At 40.1% G+C, this 21,300-nt stretch overlaps 1 protein-coding gene across 1 annotated transcript in view; it reads left to right on the forward strand.

Annotated features, from left to right (window-relative positions):
* SMPD3 (sphingomyelin phosphodiesterase 3) overlaps positions 1-21,300 on the forward strand; it is a 492,747-nt gene that overhangs the window by 425,658 nt on the left and 45,789 nt on the right. The window contains exons 6-9 of the mRNA XM_053700472.1: positions 14,440-14,595; positions 15,339-15,428; positions 15,731-15,794; positions 16,773-16,935. Of these exons, the coding sequence (XP_053556447.1) occupies positions 14,440-14,595; positions 15,339-15,428; positions 15,731-15,794; positions 16,773-16,935 (473 nt within the window). The remainder of the gene's footprint in view (positions 1-14,439; positions 14,596-15,338; positions 15,429-15,730; positions 15,795-16,772; positions 16,936-21,300) is intronic.

Raw genomic sequence — 21,300 nt, forward strand, 5'->3', positions numbered from 1 at the left:
GAACATATTTCACCAAACAACGAGGGGAGAGTTATGCCGACTAACTCGCCTCACGTGTCAGTACCTGCATCTCCCGCTCGGGAGGTGCGTGATATTGTAGCGCCGAGTACATCTGGGCGGCCATTACAAATCACATTACAGGATATGGCTACTGTTATGACTGAAGTTTTGGCTAAATTACCAGAACTAAGAGGTAAGCGTGATCACTCTGGGGTGAGAACAGAGTGCGCTGATAATATTAGGGCCATGTCAGACACTGCGTCACAATTTGCAGAACATGAGGACGGAGAGCTTCATTCTGCGGGTGACGGTTCTGATCCAAACAAACTGGATTCAGATATTTCAAATTTTAAATTTAAGCTGGAAAACCTCCGTGTATTACTAGGGGAGGTGTTAGTGGCTCTGAATGATTGTAACACAGTTGCAATACCAGAGAAAATGTGTAGGTTGGATAAATATTTTGCGGTACCCGGCGAGTACTGACGTTTTTCCTATACCTAAGAGACTTACTGAAATTGTTACTAAGGAGTGGGATAGACCCGGTGTGCCGTTCTCACCCCCTCCGATATTTAGAAAGATGTTTCCAATAGACGCCACCACACGGGACTTATGGCAAACGGTCCCTAAGGTGGAGGGAGCAGTTTCTACTTTAGCTAAGCGTACCACTATCCCGGTGGAGGATAGCTGTGCCTTTTCAGATCCAATGGATAAAAAGTTAGAGGGTTACCTTAAGAAAATGTTTGTTCAACAAGGTTTTATATTGCAACCTCTTGCATGCATTGCGCCTGTCACGGCTGCAGCAGCATTTTGGTTTGAGTCTCTGGAAGAGACACTTGAATCAGCTCCATTAGATGAGATTACACACAAGCTTAAAGCCCTTAAGTTAGCTAACTCATTTATTTCAGATGCCGTAGTACATTTAACTAAACTTACGGCTAAGAATTCCGGATTCGCCATTCAGGCACGCAGAGCACTGTGGCTAAAATCCTGGTCAGCTGACGTTACTTCTAAATCTAAATTGCTTAATATACCTTTCAAAGGGCAGACCTTATTCGGGCCCGGGTTGAAAGAAATTATCGCTGACATTACAGGAGGTAAAGGCCATGCCCTGCCTCAAGACAGAGCCAAACCTAAGGCTAGACAGTCTAATTTTCGTTCCTTTCGTAATTTCAAAGCAGGAGCAGCATCAACTTCCTCTGCACCAAAACAGGAATGAGCTGTTGCTCGCTACAGACAAGGCTGGAGACCTAACCAGTCCTGGAACAAGGGCAAGCAGGCCAGGAAACCTGCTGCTGCCCCTAAGACAGCATGAATCGAGGGCCCCCGATCCGGGAACGGATCTAGTGGGGGGCAGACTTTCTCTCTTCGCCCAGGCTTGGGCAAGAGATGTCCAGGATCCCTGGGCGTTAGAGATCATATCTCAGGGATACCTTCTAGACTTCAAATTCTCTCCCCCAAGAGGGAGATTTCATCTGTCAAGGTTGTCAACAAACCAAATAAAGAAAGAGGCGTTTCTACACTGCGTACAAGATCTTTTATTAATGGGAGTGATCCATCCGGTTCCGCGGTCGGAACAAGGACAAGGGTTTTACTCAAATCTGTTTGTGGTTCCCAAAAAAAAGGGAACTTTCAGGCCAATCTTGGATTTAAAGATCCTAAACAAATTCCTAAGAGTTCCATCGTTCAAAATGGAAACTATTCGGACAATTTTACCCATGATCCAAAAGGGTCAGTACATTGCCACAGTGGATTTAAAGGATGCTTACCTTCACATACCGATTCACAAAGATCATTACCGGTATCTAAGGTTTGCCTTTCTAGACAGGCATTTCCAGTTTGTAGCTCTTCCATTCGGATTGGCTACGGCTCCGAGAATCTTCACAAAGGTTCTGGGTGCTCTTCTGGCGGTACTAAGACCGCGAGGAATTGCGGTAGCTCCGTACCTAGACGACATTCTGATACAAGCTTCAAGCTTTCAAACTGCCAAGTCTCATACAGAGTTAGTACTGGCATTTCTAAGGTCGCATGGATGGAAGGTGAACGAAAAGAAGAGTTCTCTCTTTCCACTCACAAGAGTTCCCTTCTTGGGGACTCTTATAGATTCTGTAGAAATGAAGATTTACCTGACAGAAGACAGGTTAACAAAGCTTCAAAATGCATGCCGTGTCCTTCATTCCATTCAACACCCGTCAGTAGCTCAATGCATGGAGGTGATCGGCTTAATGGTAGCAGCAATGGACATAGTACCCATTGCATGCCTACATCTCAGACCGCTGCAATTGTGCATGCTAAGTCAGTGGAATGGGGATTACTCAGACTTGTCCCCTACTCTGAATCTGGATCAAGAGACCAGAAATTCTCTTCTATGGTGGCTTTCTCGGCCACATCTGTCCAGGGGGATGCCATTCAGCAGGCCGGACTGGACAATTGTAACAACAGACGCCAGCCTACTAGGTTGGGGCGCTGTCTGGAATTCTCTGAAGGCTCAGGGACAATGGAATCAGGAGGAGAGTCTCCTACCAATAAACATTCTGGAATTGAGAGCAGTTCTCAATGCCCTTCTGGCTTGGCCCCAGTTAACAACTCGGGGGTTCATCAGGTTTCAGTCGGACAACATCACGACTGTAGCTTACATCAACCATCAGGGAGGGACAAGAATCTCCCTAGCAATGATGGAAGTATCAAAGATAATTCACTGGGCAGAGTCTCACTCTTGCCACCTGTCAGCAATCCACATCCCGGGAGTGGAGAACTGGGAGGCGGATTTCTTAAGTCGTCAGACTTTTCATCCGGGGGAGTGGGAACTTCATCCGGAGGTCTTTGCCCAAATACTTCGACGTTGGGGCAAACCAGAGATAGATCTCATGGCGTCTCGACAGAACGCCAAGCTTCCTCGTTACGGGTCCAGATCCAGGGATCCGGGAGCGGTTCTGATAGATGCTTTGACAGCACCTTGGACCTTCGGGATGGCTTATGTGTTTCCACCCTTCCCGATGCTTCCTCGATTGATTGCCAGAATCAAACAGGAGAGAGCATCAGTGATTCTAATAGCGCCTGCATGGCCACGCAGGACTTGGTATGCAGATCTAGTGGACATGTCATCCTGTCCACCTTGGTCGCTACCTCTGAAACAGGACCTTCTGATCCAGGGTCCCTTCAAACATCAAAATCTAATTTCTCTGAAGCTGACTGCTTGGAAATTGAACGCTTGATTTTATCAAAACGTGGTTTTTCTGAGTCAGTTATTGATACCTTAATACAGGCTAGGAAGCCTGTTACCAGAAAGATTTACCATAAGATATGGCGCAAATACTTATATTGGTGCGAATCCAAGAGTTACTCATGGAGTAAGGTTAGGATTCCGAGGATATTGTCTTTTCTACAAGAAGGTTTAGAAAAGGGTTTATCCGCTAGTTCCTTAAAGGGACAGATTTCAGCTCTGTCCATTCTTTTACACAAACGTCTGTCAGAAGTTCCGGACGTTCAAGCTTTTTGTCAGGCTTTAGCTAGGATCAAGCCTGTGTTTAAAACTGTTGCTCCACCATGGAGTTTGAACTTAGTTCTTAATGTTTTACAGGGGGTTCCGTTTGAACCCCTTCATTCCATTGATATCAAGTTGTTATCTTGGAAAGTTCTGTTTTTAATGGTGATTTCCTCGGCTCGAAGAGTCTCTGAGTTATCTGCCTTACATTGTGATTCTCCTTATCTGATTTTTCATTCAGACAAGGTAGTTCTGCGTACTAAACCTGGGTTCCTACCTAAGGTGGTCACTAACAGGAATATCAATCAAGAGATTGTGGTTCCATCTTTGTGTCCTAATCCTTCTTCGAAAAAGGAACGTCTGCTACACAATCTAGATGTAGTCCGTGCCCTGAAATTTTATCTACAGGCAACTAAGGATTTTCGACAAACGTCTTCCCTGTTTGTCGTTTATTCTGGTCAGAGGAGAGGTCAAAAAGCTTCGGCTACCTCTCTCTCCTTTTGGCTTCGTAGCATAATACGGTTAGCCTATGAGACTGCTGGACAGCAGCCTCCTGAAAGAATTACAGCACATTCTACTAGAGCTGTGGCTTCCACTTGGGCCTTTAAGAATGAGGCTTCTGTTGAACAGATTTGCAAGGCTGCAACTTGGTCTTCTCTTCATACTTTTTCCAAATTTTACAAATTTGACACTTTTGCTTCTTCGGGGGCTGTTTTTGGGAGAAAGGTTCTTCAGGCAGTGGTTCCTTCCGTATAAAGAGCCTGCCTGTCCCTCCCGTCATCCGTGTACTTTAGCTTTGGTATTGGTATCCCATAAGTAATGGATGATCCGTGGACTGGATACACTTAACAAGAGAAAACATAATTTATGCTTACCTGATAAATTTATTTCTCTTGTAGTGTATCCAGTCCACGGCCCGCCCTGTCACTTTAAGGCAGGTAATTTTTCCATTAAACTACAGTCACCACTGCACCCTATGGTCTTCCTTTCTCTGCATGTTTTCGATCGAATGACTGGTAATGGCAGTTAGGGGAGGAGCTATATAGCAGCTCTGCTGGGTGAATCCTCTTGCACTTCCTGTTGGGGAGGAGTTAATATCCCATAAGTAATGGATGATCCGTGGACTGGATACACTACAAGAGAAATAAATTTATCAGGTAAGCATAAATTATGTTTTTTCCCCTACATGATTCCTTTTTCAGCAGTCCAAGAGAGGCTGCTATAGTTTAGTTGGGGAAAAATATGTTAAATTACATGCAATTATAAGGGGAACTTCTCTAAACAAAATATATATATATATATGTTTATAAGTTATCTATTTTGGGGCCTTGCCACTTGAGTGATATGTTTGTGATGAACTCTTTTATAAACATAGCGGCCATGGTATTCTGTATTTATTATTTTCTATGACTATGTTCATAATTCTGTTTTTGAAGTAAATTATGCTTTCAACTGTATTTTCTTTAAGCCTCAATAAAAATATTAAAATAAAAAAAAAAATTCTATTTATTTTTTTATATATATATATATATATATATATATATATATATATATATATATATATATATATATATATATATATATATATATATATAAGAGAGTGAGAGAGAGAGAGAGAGAGAGAGAGAGAGAGTCTAAAAGAGACTGCTTCAGGGTGGTAAATCGCCATAGAAATAGCTGATGAGCTGTTTTTCGTTTCTGCTAGAGCGCTTCTCTCTTCGTATGCAAATTAATATGACCCTGGGGAAGTCTCCCTATGGGTGATGGGGGAAACTAGACGTGGACTCCTTGCCCAGTGTGCTTAGAGGAATGTGGCTGCACCTCACTGACGAGGCCCATAGGAGGCCGAAACAATCGTCTGGGGTTGTCATGATCCTTGTTCAGAGGAGAATTACCTGGTATTTCGGGGCTGGACTGACCTTACTTGGTGGGATCAGACTGATATACAGTACTTAAAGTGATGGTAAACTCTCCCCTTTTAAAAATCAGATCTGGAATGTAAGCGCTATTTTAGTTGGGGTTTTATTCATCATGTGCAATGAAGATGCGCTATAACTTAGTTATTAATATAGATATGAAATTCAAATACCCCACGTTACACCACCCACTTCAAAAGTCAATTTTCCTGTCAGCTAAATGATTGAATTACTCTCCAAACATTGCTCTAGCTACAACAAAAGTGCCAGATGGGGAGAGCGCTGATTGGACAACAATTCAATCTGTTAGCTCACAGAAAAGTTTACTTTTGAAGTGGGCGGAGGAGCATGCAGTATTTGAATTTCATATCTATATTAATAACTAAGTTATACTGCATCTTCATTACAGCTAATGAATTAAACTTCATCTAAAATAGCGCTTACATTCCAGATCTGATTTTATAAAGGGGAGAGTTTACCATCACTTTAAGGAAAGTTTTCCTCTGTGAAAAGCACACTGGTCTAAAAGAGGCTGCTTCCGGGTGGTAAATCGCCATTGAACTAGCTGATGAGCTGTTGTTCGTTCCTGGTAGGGCACTTCTCTCTTCGTATGCATATATATATATATATATATATATATATACTCCTCATGTTGTGCCTGCACTCACAATTACCACTGGTCAACAATCAGGGTGCAGAGTCAAATCTTCAATAGTAGTATAAGCAGGGACTGCACTCATTGGATTTGGATAAATAAAGTGATGTTTATTTAATGATAATGTTTCAGGGTTCGCAGACCCCTTCCTCAGACCAAACGTTTTGGTTTGGTCTAAGGAAGGGGTCTGCGAACACAGAAACGTTACCATGAAATAAACATCACTTTATTTATCCAAATCCAGTGAGTGCAGTCTCTGCTTATACTAATATATATATATATATATATATATATATATATATACACAGTCATGGCCAATCATGTTGGCACCCCTGCATTTCTGTCAGATAATGCACTTCTTCGGACAGAAAATGGTTGCAATTACAAATGTTTAGGCATTCTCACGTTTATTTCTTTTGTTTGTATTGATATGACACAAAAAAGTGGAGAAAAAAAGCCAAATCTGACACATTCCACGCAAAACACCAAAAATGGACTGGACAAAATTATTGGCACCTTCTCAAAATTGTAAGAAATAATTGCATTCCAAGTTTGTGATGCTCCTGTAATTTGTAATTAAACTCACCGGTATCAATTAACAGGTGCTGACAATATAGAAATCACACCGGCAACCAGTTAAAATGGTGAAAAATTGACTCAACCTTTCTGTTGTGTGTATCTGTGTGCCACACTGAGCATGGAGAAGAGAAAGAGCAGCAAAGAATTGAAGAACAAAAATTGTGGAAAAGCATGCACAATCTCAAGGTTACAAGTCTATCTGCAGAGATCTTAATGTTCCTGTGTCCACTCTGCACAACATTGTCAATAAGTTTACAGCCCATGGCACTGTAGCTAATCTCCCTGGACGTAGACGAAAGAGAAAAATTGATCAAAGATTGCAACAAAGGATTGTTCAAATGAAGGATAAAGAACCGCAATCAACTTCCAGACAAATTTAAGCTTACCTTCAGGCATAGGGTACAAATGTGTCAGCTCGCACTATACGTCGCCAATCTGAATGAAAAGTGACGCTATGGTAGGAGACCCTGGAGGACCCCACTACTGACACAGAAACATAAAAAAGCCAGATTGGAGTTTGCCAAAACTTAGCTCAGGAAGCCAAAATCCTTTTGGGAGAATGTGCTGTGGATAGACGAAACAAAATTACAGCTTTTTGGTAAAGCCCATCATTCTGCTGTTTTCACAAAAAGAAATTAGGCTTTTAAAGAAAAGAATACAGTCCCTACGGTCAAACATGGTGGAGGTTCACTGATGTTTTGGGGTTGCTTTGCTGCGTCAGGCACTGGATATCTTGATAGTGTGCATGGCATTATGAAATCTGAAGACTACCAAATTATTCTGTGGTGCAATGTAGAGCCCTGTGTCAGAAAGTTGGGTCTCTGTTAGAGGTCATGGGTCTTACAGCAGGACAATGACCCAAAGCACACGTCAAAAAGCACCCGGAAATGGTTTAAGACAAAGGACTGCAGAGTACTGAACTGACCAGCAATGAGTCCAGATCTCAATGCCATAGAGCACCTGTGGAGAAATCTCAAAACAGCAGTTTGGAAAAGGAACCCTTCCAATCTGAGAGACCTGGGGCAGCTGGCGAAATAAGAGTGGTCCAAAATTCCAGTAGGGAGGTGTAAGAAACTTTTTGATGGTTACAGGAAGCGATTGATTTCAGGGTTTTTTTCCAAGCGGTGTGCTTCCAAATATTACATTGAGGGTGCCAATAATTTTGTCCAGTCCTTTTTTGGAGCTTTGCGTGGAATGTGTCATATTTGGCTTTTTTTCCCTCCACTTTTTTGTGTCATACCAATACAAACAAAATAAATAAACATTAAGGAATGATGGACTCTCACCACCTTAAGAAAAGAAAACATAATTTATTCTTACCTGATAATCACAGAAGCATAGGATCAAATAAATTATATGGCTTTAGTATAAGGTAAATTTCTCCATTCCCACACTTCTAGACCTTGAGGGTCTGTATGATGAGGAAGTCTGCACTCCAGATAACTTACAGAAGTAAGTAGAGTTAAAGACTTGCACAGCTATAGTTAAACTAAAAAGAATATGAACACAAAGGCGCATGCGTCTAAGTTAACGTGGACAAGTAATTGCAATATCGCTCCTGCGCTAATGATAGCACACCATTTTTTATCTAGTCACAAACAACTGGCTTGGAATAGACGGTGTTTCCACTAAACCTTGAATGTTTTATATAAAGTAGTCATATAACCTCTCAAGCACCTGTTTTCTAGAGTAAACAGACCCAATTTGGCTAATCTCTCTTCATAGCTTAAATCTTCTCTTCATGGTAATAATGAAATGAATACATAAAACAGGCTTAACCAAACAAATATAGGAGGAGAACCCTGCTCTAAAGACCTTACAGTCTGTATGGGAACCTAGAAAATTGTCACTTTCACTTCTATATGTAAGAGCTGAGACAAGTAGGTATAATAATACACTGCACTGTTTAGATATTTGCTAACTGGTAGCATTACTAGCACTGGTTATAACCTATCACTGCATTTGTTAATATGCTTCTTACCTGCAGTAATTTTATATGCAGTCATATGAAAAAGAAAGTACACCCTCTTTGAATTCTATGTTTTTACGTCTCAGGACATAACAATCATCTGGTCCTTAAAATTAGGTAAATACAACCTCAGATTAACAACAACACATGAAATATTATACTGTGTCATGATTTATTTAACAAATATAAAGCCAAAATGGAGAAACCATGTGTGAAATACTAAGTACACCCTTACTGCTTCCATAGGAATAAAGAGGCTAAGTAGAAGCCAGGTGCTGCTAATCAAATGCCCTTGATTAATTGATCATCAGCAAGTGTGACCACCTCTATAAAAGCCGAAGTTTTAGCAGTTTGTTGGTCTGGAGCATTCAGGTGTGTGTTAACACAATGCCAAGGAGGAAAGACATCAGAAATGATCTTAGAGAAGAAATTTTTGCTGCCCACCAATCTGGGAAGGATTATAAGGCCAATTCCAAAAATTTAAAATCCACCATTCTACAATGAGAAAGATTATTCACAAGTGGAAAACATTCAAGACAGTTGCCAATCTTCCCAGCGGTGGACGTCCCAGCAAATTCACCCCAATGTCAGACCGTGAAATGCTCAGAGTAAATAAAAAAAAAACAAGAGTTACATCTCAGACCCTACAGGCCTCGGTTAGCATCTTAAATGTTGAAGTTCACAACGGTACATTTAGAAAAATACAGAAAAAGTATGGTTTGTATGGAAAGGTTGCCAGGAGAAAGTCTCTTCTCTCTAAAAAGAACATGGCAGCATGGTATAGATTTGCAAAGTTGCATCTGAACAAACCACTAGACTTCTGGAACAAGGCCCTTTGGGCAGACAAGACCAAAGTGCAGATGTTTGGCCATAATGCACAACGCCACGTTTGGTGAAAACCAAACAGCATATCAGCACAAACACCTCATACCAACTGCCAAGCACGGTGGTAGAGGGGTGATGATTTATGCTTGTTTTGCAGCTACAGGACCTGGGCACCTTGCAGTCAATGAGTCGACCATGAACTCCTCTGTATACCAAAGTATTCTAGAGTCAAATGTGAGGCCATCTGTCCGACAGTTAAAGCTTGGCCGAAATTGGGTCATGCAACAGAAACAATGATCCGAAGCATACCAGCAAATCTACAACAGAATGGGTAAAAAAGAAAATAATCAATGTGTTGCAATGGCCCAGTCAAAGTCCAGACCTCAACACAATTGAAATGCTGTGACGGGACCTTAATGGACTGAAGCAATGTTGTAAAGAAGAGTGGGTGAAAATTCCTCCACAATGATGTGAGAGACACAGAAAATGATTACTTCAAGTTATTGCTGCTAAAGGTGGTTCTACAAACTACTGAATCATAAGGTGTACTTAGTTTTTCACACATGGCTTCTCCATTTTGACTTTATTTTTGTTAAATAAATCATGACACAGGGTAACATGTCATGTGTTGTTGGTCATTTGACGTTGTATATACCTAATTTTAAGACCTGTTAAGGAACAGATGATTTTTATTATGCTCTGATACGTAAAACCATAGAATTCAAAGAGGGTGTACTTTCTTTTTCACATGACTGTATAATGCTTTTAATGCTGGTCAATATATTATCCTAACTCCACTGACATATCTTTTGTTTTATGATTGGTTTATATTTACTAAGGATTGTTTTTAATATTTTGTTAAATAAAGTCATGTTTCTGTGCTCAAGACCATATCATTTAAAGACCTATGATTTAATAACATGTATACAGTACGTAAATGTTTAGTATGTAAAATATGAAGAAATACTTTCAGAACTTTGCTTAGTTGAAAAAAAAAGTTAGCATATATTTTATGTATCAACACTGGGTATGGGTAGGTCCACTGTCAAAACCATTAATACAATGGGGCATATGTATCAAGCTCCAGATGGAGCTTGATGCCCCGTGTTTCTGGCGAGCCTGCAGACTCACCAGAAAAAGCAGTTATGAAGCAGAGGTCACAAAGACCGCTGCTCCATAACCTGTCCGCCTGCTCTGAGCAGGCGGACGGACATCGCCGGAAATCAACCCGATCGAGTACAATCGGGTCGATTGACACCTCCCTGCTGGCAGCCCATTGGCCGCGAGTCAGCAGGGGGCGGCGTTGCACCAGCAGCTCTTGTGAGCTGCTGGTGCAATGCTGAATATGCCGAGCGTATTGCTCGCCGTATTCAGCGAGGTCTGGCGGACCTGATCCGCACTGTCGGATCAGGTCCGCCAGACCTTCATAACTAGAGGCCAATGTAAAGAGTAATGTTAAGAATAGGTAAATAAATATCTTACCTTTTTAAGCTACATCAGATGCCTATGCTCCCTATGTAACAGACCTGTATCTACAATTAAATCCTTCTCCTATGAGATTTAACATTCATGTTTATTCCCAAGCAGCTTGTAGGTTAATCACTTCTTATATTCAACACAGTTTGTAAACAAATGACTTCATCATCGGTCTGTACTGGAAAGAGCTGCTCTCCATTTGCAATACTTTTTTAGCCCTTCTACAATGTATTTAAAGGAACACTAAAGTCAAATTTAAACTTTCATGATTCAGATAGAGCACACAATTGTAAACACATTTCACTTCCATTATCAAAATGTGCACAATCTTGTTATATGCACACTTTCTAAAGCATCAGCTGCTACTTAGCATGTGAATGAATTCACAGTATATACGTTATATGCATTTTGTGATTGGCTGATAGTTGTCACATGATGCAGAGGAAGGAAATTTGAACTAACTTTAAAATTTGTCAGAAAAAAACATCTCCTAATTTGAAATTCAGACAATGTTGCTGTTTTATCAAAGCGTCAATCGGCCCCAATGCATCTGTTTCTGAGTTGGCCTTCATGCTCGCTGGAAACAGAAGTTAAGACCGCTGCTCCTTAACTCGTCCGCCACCTCTGAGGCGGCAAACAGCAATCAGCCCAATCGGATACGAATGGGTTGATTGACACCCCCTGCTAGCAGCCGATTGGCCGAGAATGTGCAGGGGCGGTATTGCACAAGCATTTCACAAGGAATGCTTGTGCAATGATAAATGCCAATAGCGTATGCTGTCAGCATTTATCAATGTAGGGCGGACATGATCCGCTACAGCGGATCATGTCTGCTCGAAGATGATAAATCGACCCATAAGTTTTATTGTATTGTGGTTTTATTATACATTTGTTGATTATGCAATTCTACTGTATATAATTGTCCTTTAATTAGGCAATGTGTCAGCACTTATTATTTAAATCTTTAAAGGCACAGTAAACACTTTCGGCTAGATTTAGATTTTGGCGTTAGCCATCAAAGCAGCGTTAAGGGGTCCTAACGCTGCTTTTTACCGCCCGCTGGTATTTAGAGTCAGCCAGGAAAGGGTCTACCACTCACTTTCTTTCCGCGACTTCAGGCTACCGCAGATCCCCTTACGTCAATTGCGTATCCTATCTTTTCAATGGGATTTGCATAACGCTGGTATTTGGAGTTTTGGAAGAAGTGAGCGGTAGAGCCTCTACCGACAAGACTCCTACCGCCAAAAAAAGTCAGTAGTTAAGAGCTTTATGGGCAAATGCCGGAACATAAAGCTCTTAACTACTGTGCTACAAAGTACACTAACACCCATAAACTACCTATGTACCCCTAAACCGAGCCCCCCCCCACATCGCAAACCCTCTAATAAAAATTTTTAACCCCTAATCTGCCGACCGGACACCGCCGCCACCTACATTATAGCTATGAACCCCTACTCTTCCCCCTCCAACGTCGCCGCTATCTAACTACAATTATTAACCCCTAATCTGCCGACCGGACCTCGCCACCACTATAATAAATGTATTAACCCCTAAACCGCCGCACTCCCGACTCGCAAACACTATAATAAATTTTATTAACCCCTAATCTGCCGTCCCTAACATCGCCGCCACCTACCTACAATTATTAACCCCTAATCTCCCGCCCTCAACGTCGCCGCTACTATAATAAATGTATTAACCCCTAAACCTAAGTCTAACCCTAACACCCCCCTAACATAAATATAATTTGGGTGGGTTAGAGTAGGGGTATGTGGGTGGTGGGTTTTAATGTTGGGGGGGTTGTATTTTTTTTTTTTTTTTTTTACAGGTAAAAGAGCTGATTACTTTGGGGCAATGCCCTGCAAAAAGCCCTTTTAAGGGCTGGTAAAAGAGCTGATTACTTTGTAATTTAGAATAGGGTAGGGCATTTTTTTTAATTTGGGGGGCTTTATTATTTTATTAGGGGGCTTAGATTAGATGTAATTAGTTTAAACTTCTTGTAATATTTTTTATTTTCTGTAATTTAGTGTTTGTTTTTTTGTATTATAGATTAGTTTATTTAATTAAATGTAATTTTAGGTAATTGTAGTTAATTTATTTAATTAGTTTAATAGTGTAGTGTTAGGTGTATTTGTAACTTAGGTTAGGATTTATTTTACAGGTAATTTTGTAATTATTTTAACTAGGTAGCTATTAAATAGTTATTAACTATTTAATAGCTATTGTACCTAGTTAAAATAAATACAAAGTTGCCTATAAAATAAATATAAATCCTAAAATAGATACAATGTAACTAATAGTTATATTGTAGCTATATTAGGGTTTATTTTATAGGTAAGTATTTAATTTAAATAGGAATAATTTATTTAATTATAGGAATGTTATTTAGTTTTATTTAAATTATATTTATGTTAGGGGGGTGTTAGGGTTAGGGTTAGACTTAGGTTTAGAGGTTAATACATCTATTATAGTAGCGGTGACATTGCGGGCAGGGAGATTAGGGGTTAATAATTGTAGGTAGGTAGCGGCGACGTTGGGGGGGGCAGATTAGGGGTTAATAAATATAATATAGGTGTCGGCTGTGTTAGGGGCAGCAGATTAGGGGTTCATAGCTATAATGTAGGTTGCGGCGGTGTCCGGAGCGGCAGATTAGGGGTTAATAGTATAATGCAGGTGTCAGCGATAGCGGGGGGGGGGGGCAGATTAGGGGTTAATAAGTGTAAGGTTAGGGGTATTTAGACTCGGGTTCATGTTAGGGTGTTAGGTGCAGACTTAGAGAGTGTTTCCCCATAGGAAACAATTGGGCTGCGTTAGGAGCTGAACGCTGCTTTTTTGCAGGTGTTAGGTTTTTTTGCAGCCAGCTCAGCCCCATTGTTTCCTATGGGGATATCGTGCACGAGCACGTTTTTCCAGCTTACCGCTACCGTAGGCAACGCGGGTATTGAGGGTTGAAGTGGAGCTAAATTATGCTCAACGCTCCCTTTTCTGAGCCTAACGCAACCACTCAGACAACTCTAAATACCAGCGCTGTTTTACGCTGGTCTTTACCGACAAAACTCTAAATCTAGGCATTTGTAATTTAACAGTTGTGCAATTAATTAGCATAGCATTAACATTTTTAATACATGAACACATTGCTTGCTGCAGTTGTTTTCAATCGCCAAACTCCACAAACCACTTATATTATTAGAAGGACTCAATCCGGACTTGCTATTGGAGGAGAGCTGGCCACAGTTATTTTAGCAAACTTTCCATGGTTTTGTAGTCAGTAATCTTATCTCGACTGAAGCCAATTGGGGACGGATATGTGCAGGGTTAGGCTTAAGAAGTCTGACATCTGCACTTTGAGTTCCAAGAACTAGAAAACCCACAATGTTCCGACTTAAATTACAGGAAAATGGAGCAAAATAAATAATGAAAGTATACTGCAAACTTGTTGTACTATGCATATTAAAACATTTTATATTACAATCTCAATGTGATTACTGACCATTTAAGTAGTACTCATAAAAATAAGGTGACCTTTATTTTTATGCAGGTGATGCCATGGTTCGATGTGAGCAACTAGACTTGCTCCAGGAATGGGCGTCTGACTTCCGCAAATCTACCTCCTCCTCCAGTACAGCAAATCCGGAGGAGCTGGTGGCCTTTGATGTCATCTGCGGGGACTTGAACTTTGACAACTGTTCATCTGGTACTTGTAGCATGGGACTGGGGCAAAGATGGGATTGTGTAGAGGACATTTTGTAAAGTTTAAGAATAAGTAGAAAAAAGCATTAACACAGAGCTAGTAATAGATTGGGGAGCTAGTAATTGAAGAAGATGCATGTGAATAAAAGAAACAGTAAAATCAAGCCTATGATCAAGGTCAAGTGACTGAGGATTGTGGTGTCAGTAACAAATAAGAGTTAGAATTGGCAAAAATTTTGATATATAGAGTGGCAAGGGGTGTAGGCTGTAGGCTAACCAATATATGATTAATTCTCGTTGGACGAAGTTATTGATTTGAAAGGATGATTTGCAGGAAGAACCAGTTTATTAAGAATGAAGACGGATACTAAGTTGGCAAGCATGAGATCTAAAATAAGGTTGCAGGCAATGGTATGAACAGTCTGAGGCTTTGTAAGAGTTACTATGGCATCTAATCTTGGATCTGGAGGTTTTCATAGCTGTGGATCGGGGTGAGGAACTTGCACCTGGGGGGGGGCACAGAGAGAGTAACTATCATGATATCTGGCCTAAGGAGGGGTTCAATGTTAGAGAATATATTTAAAGACTACAGGACTGAATGAGAGAGAAGGTGTTTTCTAATTATCTGATACAGGGTAGTCCTGGTTTCCAGAAGAGAAAGCACTACATCTGGGATCATTGGAATTGAGAAAAACTTCCCTACAATTTTCTAATTACATTTTCTTTTGTTTGTATGCTGTGGTACAGAGGACAAGCTAGAACAGCAGCACACCCTGTTTACACGCTACAAGGACCCATGTAGACTGAGTCCTGGAGAGGAGAAGCCCTGGGCAATAGGTAAGTCTAAACCCAACATCAGCTCCACTTAAAAGAAAAATTGAGAATTTTATAAAAGTAGCCCTAAAATGCTTTTTTTCCAGACAATCCAGAAAGCTGGATAATGAATTCTTATGTATCTTAATTTAATGATGATGGACATGTGATGCTTCAGATATACAAATATTGCTTTAATTTAAAAAAAGACAAAACTGTCTTGTTTTTTTATACTTCATGTTTGTTTTGTTATGCTTCCTTGCACAGAAGCATAGGTTTAAATAAAGTATATGGATTTGGTATAAGGTAAATGTCTCCATTCCCAGGAACACTTCTAGATCCTGAGGGTCTGTATGATGAGGAAGTCTGCACTCCAGATAACTTGCAGAAGTAAGTAGAGTTAAAGACTTGCACAGCTGTAGTTTAACTAAAGAGAATATGAACACAAAGGCACATGCCACAAATATGTCTTTACCGGCAATGCACTGACCCCAGCTAGCCTGAGCCAGATTAGTCATAAGGATGTGCATGCCTTAGGCTCCATCAGTAAAGAAAAGTCAAATTAAAATCCAATAATAAGGTATTTTATTATTCAACTCACCAGTACTCAAGAGATGAAGTGTATTCTCTATTATGTCACTTAAGCAGTAGAGGAATAATATGTACACATCCTGTGCATCCTTAGAAGCTACTGCATATTTTTGATTGCAGTGGTGCCCTAAAAAATGACACCTACAGCCCCCTCCAAACTAATTTATCTCATTGGCTACCTATATTTCTAACAACTGTAGGCTAGAGGAAAATGTTGGGATTGTGCACCCCCACTATACAACCAAGATTATTGATTTGTTAAAAAAGAAAAATATATAAAATATCTAAAGATCACTGGATTTAGAAGGCATCATGCCATACAACTTCCCCCTCAAAATGTGCCGTCTTTTGTACAGGCCTGGTTGGGCTTAGTGACAAACAAAGCCTGTTTGTCAGTATATTAGGTTTAGGCTCTACATATGATAACATAATAGTCATTAAAGTATTGTAGTGTTTTTGCAATATAAGGGTCCCCTTGTAGTATCTTACTTAGATTCTGCTCTGACATGATCTTCTCAGAAGAACCTCATCCTCTTGGATGGTGGGCTGATTTTTTGGGGCTCTTCATTTACAGAAGAAAATTAGGTCTACACTTCCTTGTACTGTCAGCTAATAACTAAACTCCTAGTCCCTGCTCTGCATTTGCACTTTGTCCTAAAACCCACACCCATCACTTACACTTATCATCCTCTGCACTCCGTTTGTTCTTCAATCATTGCTTGCTGTCCTCCCTTTCTTTATTCAAATTCACACCACCTTCCTCTCCCTCAACTGCAGAGTCTTGGAGAATGAGGAGGGCAGGAAGGAATATTTAGTGTATCCCACCAGCAAGAACCACTGTCCTAACCAGAAAGGGAGGAAGGTGCCTCTTAAGGGCAGTGGGCGTAGAATTGATTATCTTCTGTACGCTGAGGACGGACTCAACATGGAATGGAAAGTGGTGAGTAATAAAGGAGGCTTCTTACTGTTGGTGTATGCCCCTCACTCAATATGTTGCTAGTCTTATGTGATCTACCAAGTCCTGCTGTATATACTTTCATAATTTCATTACATAATTTCTATATATCAACCCACATTAAATCTTCAAAAACATTCTTTTTTTTATCTAAGGTTCATTATGTGACGGTTGCTTTATAGATATTGATACTATTTACTAGCTTGATCAGCCATGCCAATTAGCAGGATGTCATGAAAAGATGCAGTAAAACATTGCTTTATTCCAGAAGGTTTCCCCATCTAAATTAATTCTGAAATTAAATTGAATGAGTTAAATATATTGATACATATGCAATGATTTACCCTTTCCTGTTCCAAAATTCACATTCTACTAACATTTAGCTGACATATCCAGCATGTGAATTTAACATCTCTTTTAGACTGGAACTAAAACTGAGCCAGTTCAAGATTCAGCACAGTTGGGAAATTCTGGATGTATTCAGTAATTGGTTTATACATATGTACACACAATATAGACATATATATATATGCATTGGAGCCCTTTGCAGTTAAGTAGAAGTATTGTACTCTGTATTTACTGTAAATATTTCACATTCCAATGTTCTTCACATAGGGAAATATTTTCTATGTATTTTTAAATATATATTCGTATATATACAGTATATATATATATATATATATATATATATATATATATATATATATATATATATATATAGTTGCAAGAAAAAGTATGTGAACCCTTTGGAATGATATGGATTTCTGCACAAATTGGTCATAAAATGTGATCTGATCATCATCTAATTCACAACAATAGACAATCACAGTCTGCTTAAACTAATAACACACAAAGAATGAAATGTTGCCATGTTTTTATTGAACACACCATGTAAACATTCACAGTGCAGGTGGAAAAAGTATGTGAACCCCTAGACTGACATCTCCAAGAGCTAATTTGAGTGAGATGTCAGCCAACTGGAGTCCAATCAATGAGATGAGATTGGAGGTGTTGGTTACAGCTGCCCTGCCCTATAAAAAACACACACCAGTTCTGGGTTTGCTTTTCACAAGAAACATTGCCTGATGTGAATGATGCCTCGCACAAAAGAGCTCTCAGAAGACCTACGATTAAGAATTGTTGACTTGCATAAAGCTGGAAAGGGTTATAAAAGTATCTCCAAAAGCCTTGCTGTTCATCAGTCCACGGTAAGACAAATTGTCTATAGATGGAGAAAGTTCAGCACTGCTGCTATTTTCCCTAGAAGTGGCCATCCTGTAAAGATGACTGCAAGAGCACAGTGCAGACTGCTCAATGAGGTGAAGAAGAATCCTAGAGTGTCAGCTAAAGACTTACAAAAGTCACTGGCAAATGCTAACATCCCTGTTAGCGAATCTACAATACGTAAAACACTAAACAAGAATGGATTTCATGGGAGGATACCACAGAGGAAGCCACTGCTGTCCAAACAAAACATTGCTGCACGTTTACAGTTTGCACAAGAGCACCTGGATGTTCCACAGCAGTACTGGCAAACTATTCTATGGACAGATGAAACCAAAGTTGAGTTGTTTGGAAGAAACACACAACACTATGTGTGGCGAAAAAGAGGCACAGCACACCAACATCAAAACCTCATCCCAACTGTGAAGTATGGTGGTGGGGACATCATGGTTTGGGGCTGCTTTGCTGCGTCAGGGCCTGGACGGATTGCTATCATCGAAGGAAAAATGAATTCCCAAGTTTATCAAGACATTTTGCAGGAGAACTTAAGGCCATCTGTCTACCAGCTGAAGCTCAACAGAAGATGGGTGTTGCAACAGGACAATGACCCAAAGCATAGAAGTAAATCAACAACAGAATGGCTTAAACAGAAGAAAATACGCCTTCTGAAGTGGCCCAGTCAGAGTCCTGATCTCAACCCGATTGAGATGCTGTGGCATGACCTCAAGAAAGCGATTCACACCAGACATCCCAAGAATATTTCTGAACTGAAACAGTTCTGTAAAGAGGAATGGTCAAGAATTACTCCTGACCGTTGTGCACGTCTGATCTGCAACTACAGGAAACGTTTGGTTGAAGTTATTGCTGCCAAAGGAGGTTCAACCAGTTATTAAATCCAAGGGTTCACATACTTTTTCCACCTGCACTGTGAATGTTTACATGGTGTGTTCAATAAAAACATGGCAACATTTCATTCTTTGTGTGTTATTAGTTTAAGCAGACTGTGATTGTCTATTGTTGTGACTTAGATGATGATCAGATCACATTTTATGACCAATTTGTGCAGAAAATCCATATCATTCCAAAGGGTTCACATACTTTTTCTTGCAACTGTATATATATCTGTATATATCTATACCTGTATATAATTTTATATATATATATATTTATTTATTTTTATTTATTTTTTTACCACAAAAACATGGAATGTGAAATACTTATATTTTCATGTCAAGTTAGCTCATGTGAGAAAATGTGATAGGCTTTGCGGGCAAGTAGGTGTTAGGGTTTTTTCCCTCTTTTCGCACTCCATTGAAGTCTACAGGGGAATATGTTAATGTGTTTTTTGCACGCGTCAGGTTACCGCGCGAGCAAAAACTTTGTACTTGTACTTGTAATCCAAGCGCTACCTGATGCGCGCAAAAAAGCTTACTTCTAGTGGAGTTAACGCGGGAGTGATAAATAGCGCGCCACTCATAATCTGGCCCTAAATGACAAGCCAAATATTTTTTAATTAAATATATTAGCCCATAGTTTATTTTGAAATATACGTTTTGATACTCATTGTTTCTCGTTTATATTAACTGACATATGTGATGTAAATAAAAAACACTTGTCCCTGAAGCTAAATCTGTGAAATGGTCCCTTCCACCCCTCCTTCTCCAACCTTTAACACTTTTAATCTTTATATAATAAGTATAAATACTGTATATATGCATTTATGTATGTTTTCTTTCATAAAGTTGGTGAGAGTCCACGATCAATTACTTCTGAGAATTATACTCCTGGCCACTAGGAGGAAGCAAAGATCCCAAAACTCCCAGAGCCCTTAAAACCTCTCCCACCTTACTGGAAACTAGTCTTGTCTTTGCCTTCACAGGAGGAAGGTGGATACGGGAGGTGCTCCAGGTGTTTGTGAGAAGGGTGCTCAGACCGATTTTGAGGCCCAGTTTTCCCATCAGAGAGCTACTGTTTAGACAGAGGGATGTCTTTGGGGTATGGGTAGTGGCACAAGAACACCCTATGGGAGTTAGTCACAGACCTGCCATAGGTGTCACAGGGACTGGCCCCTAGCCGCCTCCTGTTGGTTCAACGTTATACTCTATTCATTTAGATCCTCTGCTGTCACGTGTACAGGCTGTCTACTGGAAGCAGTTCCTGATGCTTATAGTAAATTCAGTAGTATGGGTGCCCACTGCCTATCAAGTGTGGGGTTTGTTGTTGTAGCACCTGTTTAGCCTTTAGTCTATTAGTAGGTACTCTCTTATAGGTATATCATAGCCTGTGGACCATTATGTCAGGCATTTTAAGTTTGGGTAAATGAGCACCTTATTTTACCCTATTATAGGCCATGAGGTGCATTAAGTATTTATGATAGCGCGTGTTGGCTTCTTTTTCATGCTTCTGTTTTGTTAGTGCACATCTGCTTGTTTGTGCTCATGGTTTTTCTGGTGCATGGGTTTTTTTGTTCGAACTTTTTCTTGGTTAGCGTGCGTTGGCTTATGTGCATGTCGGCATTTGTTTTGCATGTTTACTTTGCAAGCCTTGGCTTTTGCACGCATTTTTTTGCAGTTATAATCTACATGCTTGTCGTGCACACACTAGTAGGTGCGCTATTTTACGTTTATGTGTCAATTATTTTAGCTTGCTTCGTTTTTCACTGAATTTTTAATGCTAGGTACCATAGAATGAAAGCTTTTTCTATTGGCTGAGTTGAATTTGAACATGAAATTAGCCAATAGGAATGCATGGGTACCCCTATATAAAAGGGGTACCTCGCATTCAAAATTCAGTGCACGGCTGGTGACCGCATGAAGAGGATCGTTAATGACAAGCTGAAGATGAATGAAGTCCACCACCGCCGCAAGGAAGATAAGAAGATGGACCTCCGCCCGGACTCATCTTAGCACCATCTTTCTGGGTTTATTGGGGGTTTTTTAAATTAGGGGGGTTTTTTTCTGGGCAGCAAAAGAGCTAAATGTTAGAAGGTGATTCTTTTTTTTTTTTAAGAAAAATAACTGGTTCACTCTAGGTCAATGCCCTACAATAGGCCCTTTGTAGTTTATTGTTAGAATATTTTTTTTTATTTGGGGGGGGGGTTAGAATAGGCATAACTCTTTTTTTATT

The sequence above is a fragment of the Bombina bombina genome, chromosome 1 (assembly GCF_027579735.1).
Source record: "Bombina bombina isolate aBomBom1 chromosome 1, aBomBom1.pri, whole genome shotgun sequence".
NCBI classification, from domain to species: domain Eukaryota; kingdom Metazoa; phylum Chordata; class Amphibia; order Anura; family Bombinatoridae; genus Bombina; species Bombina bombina.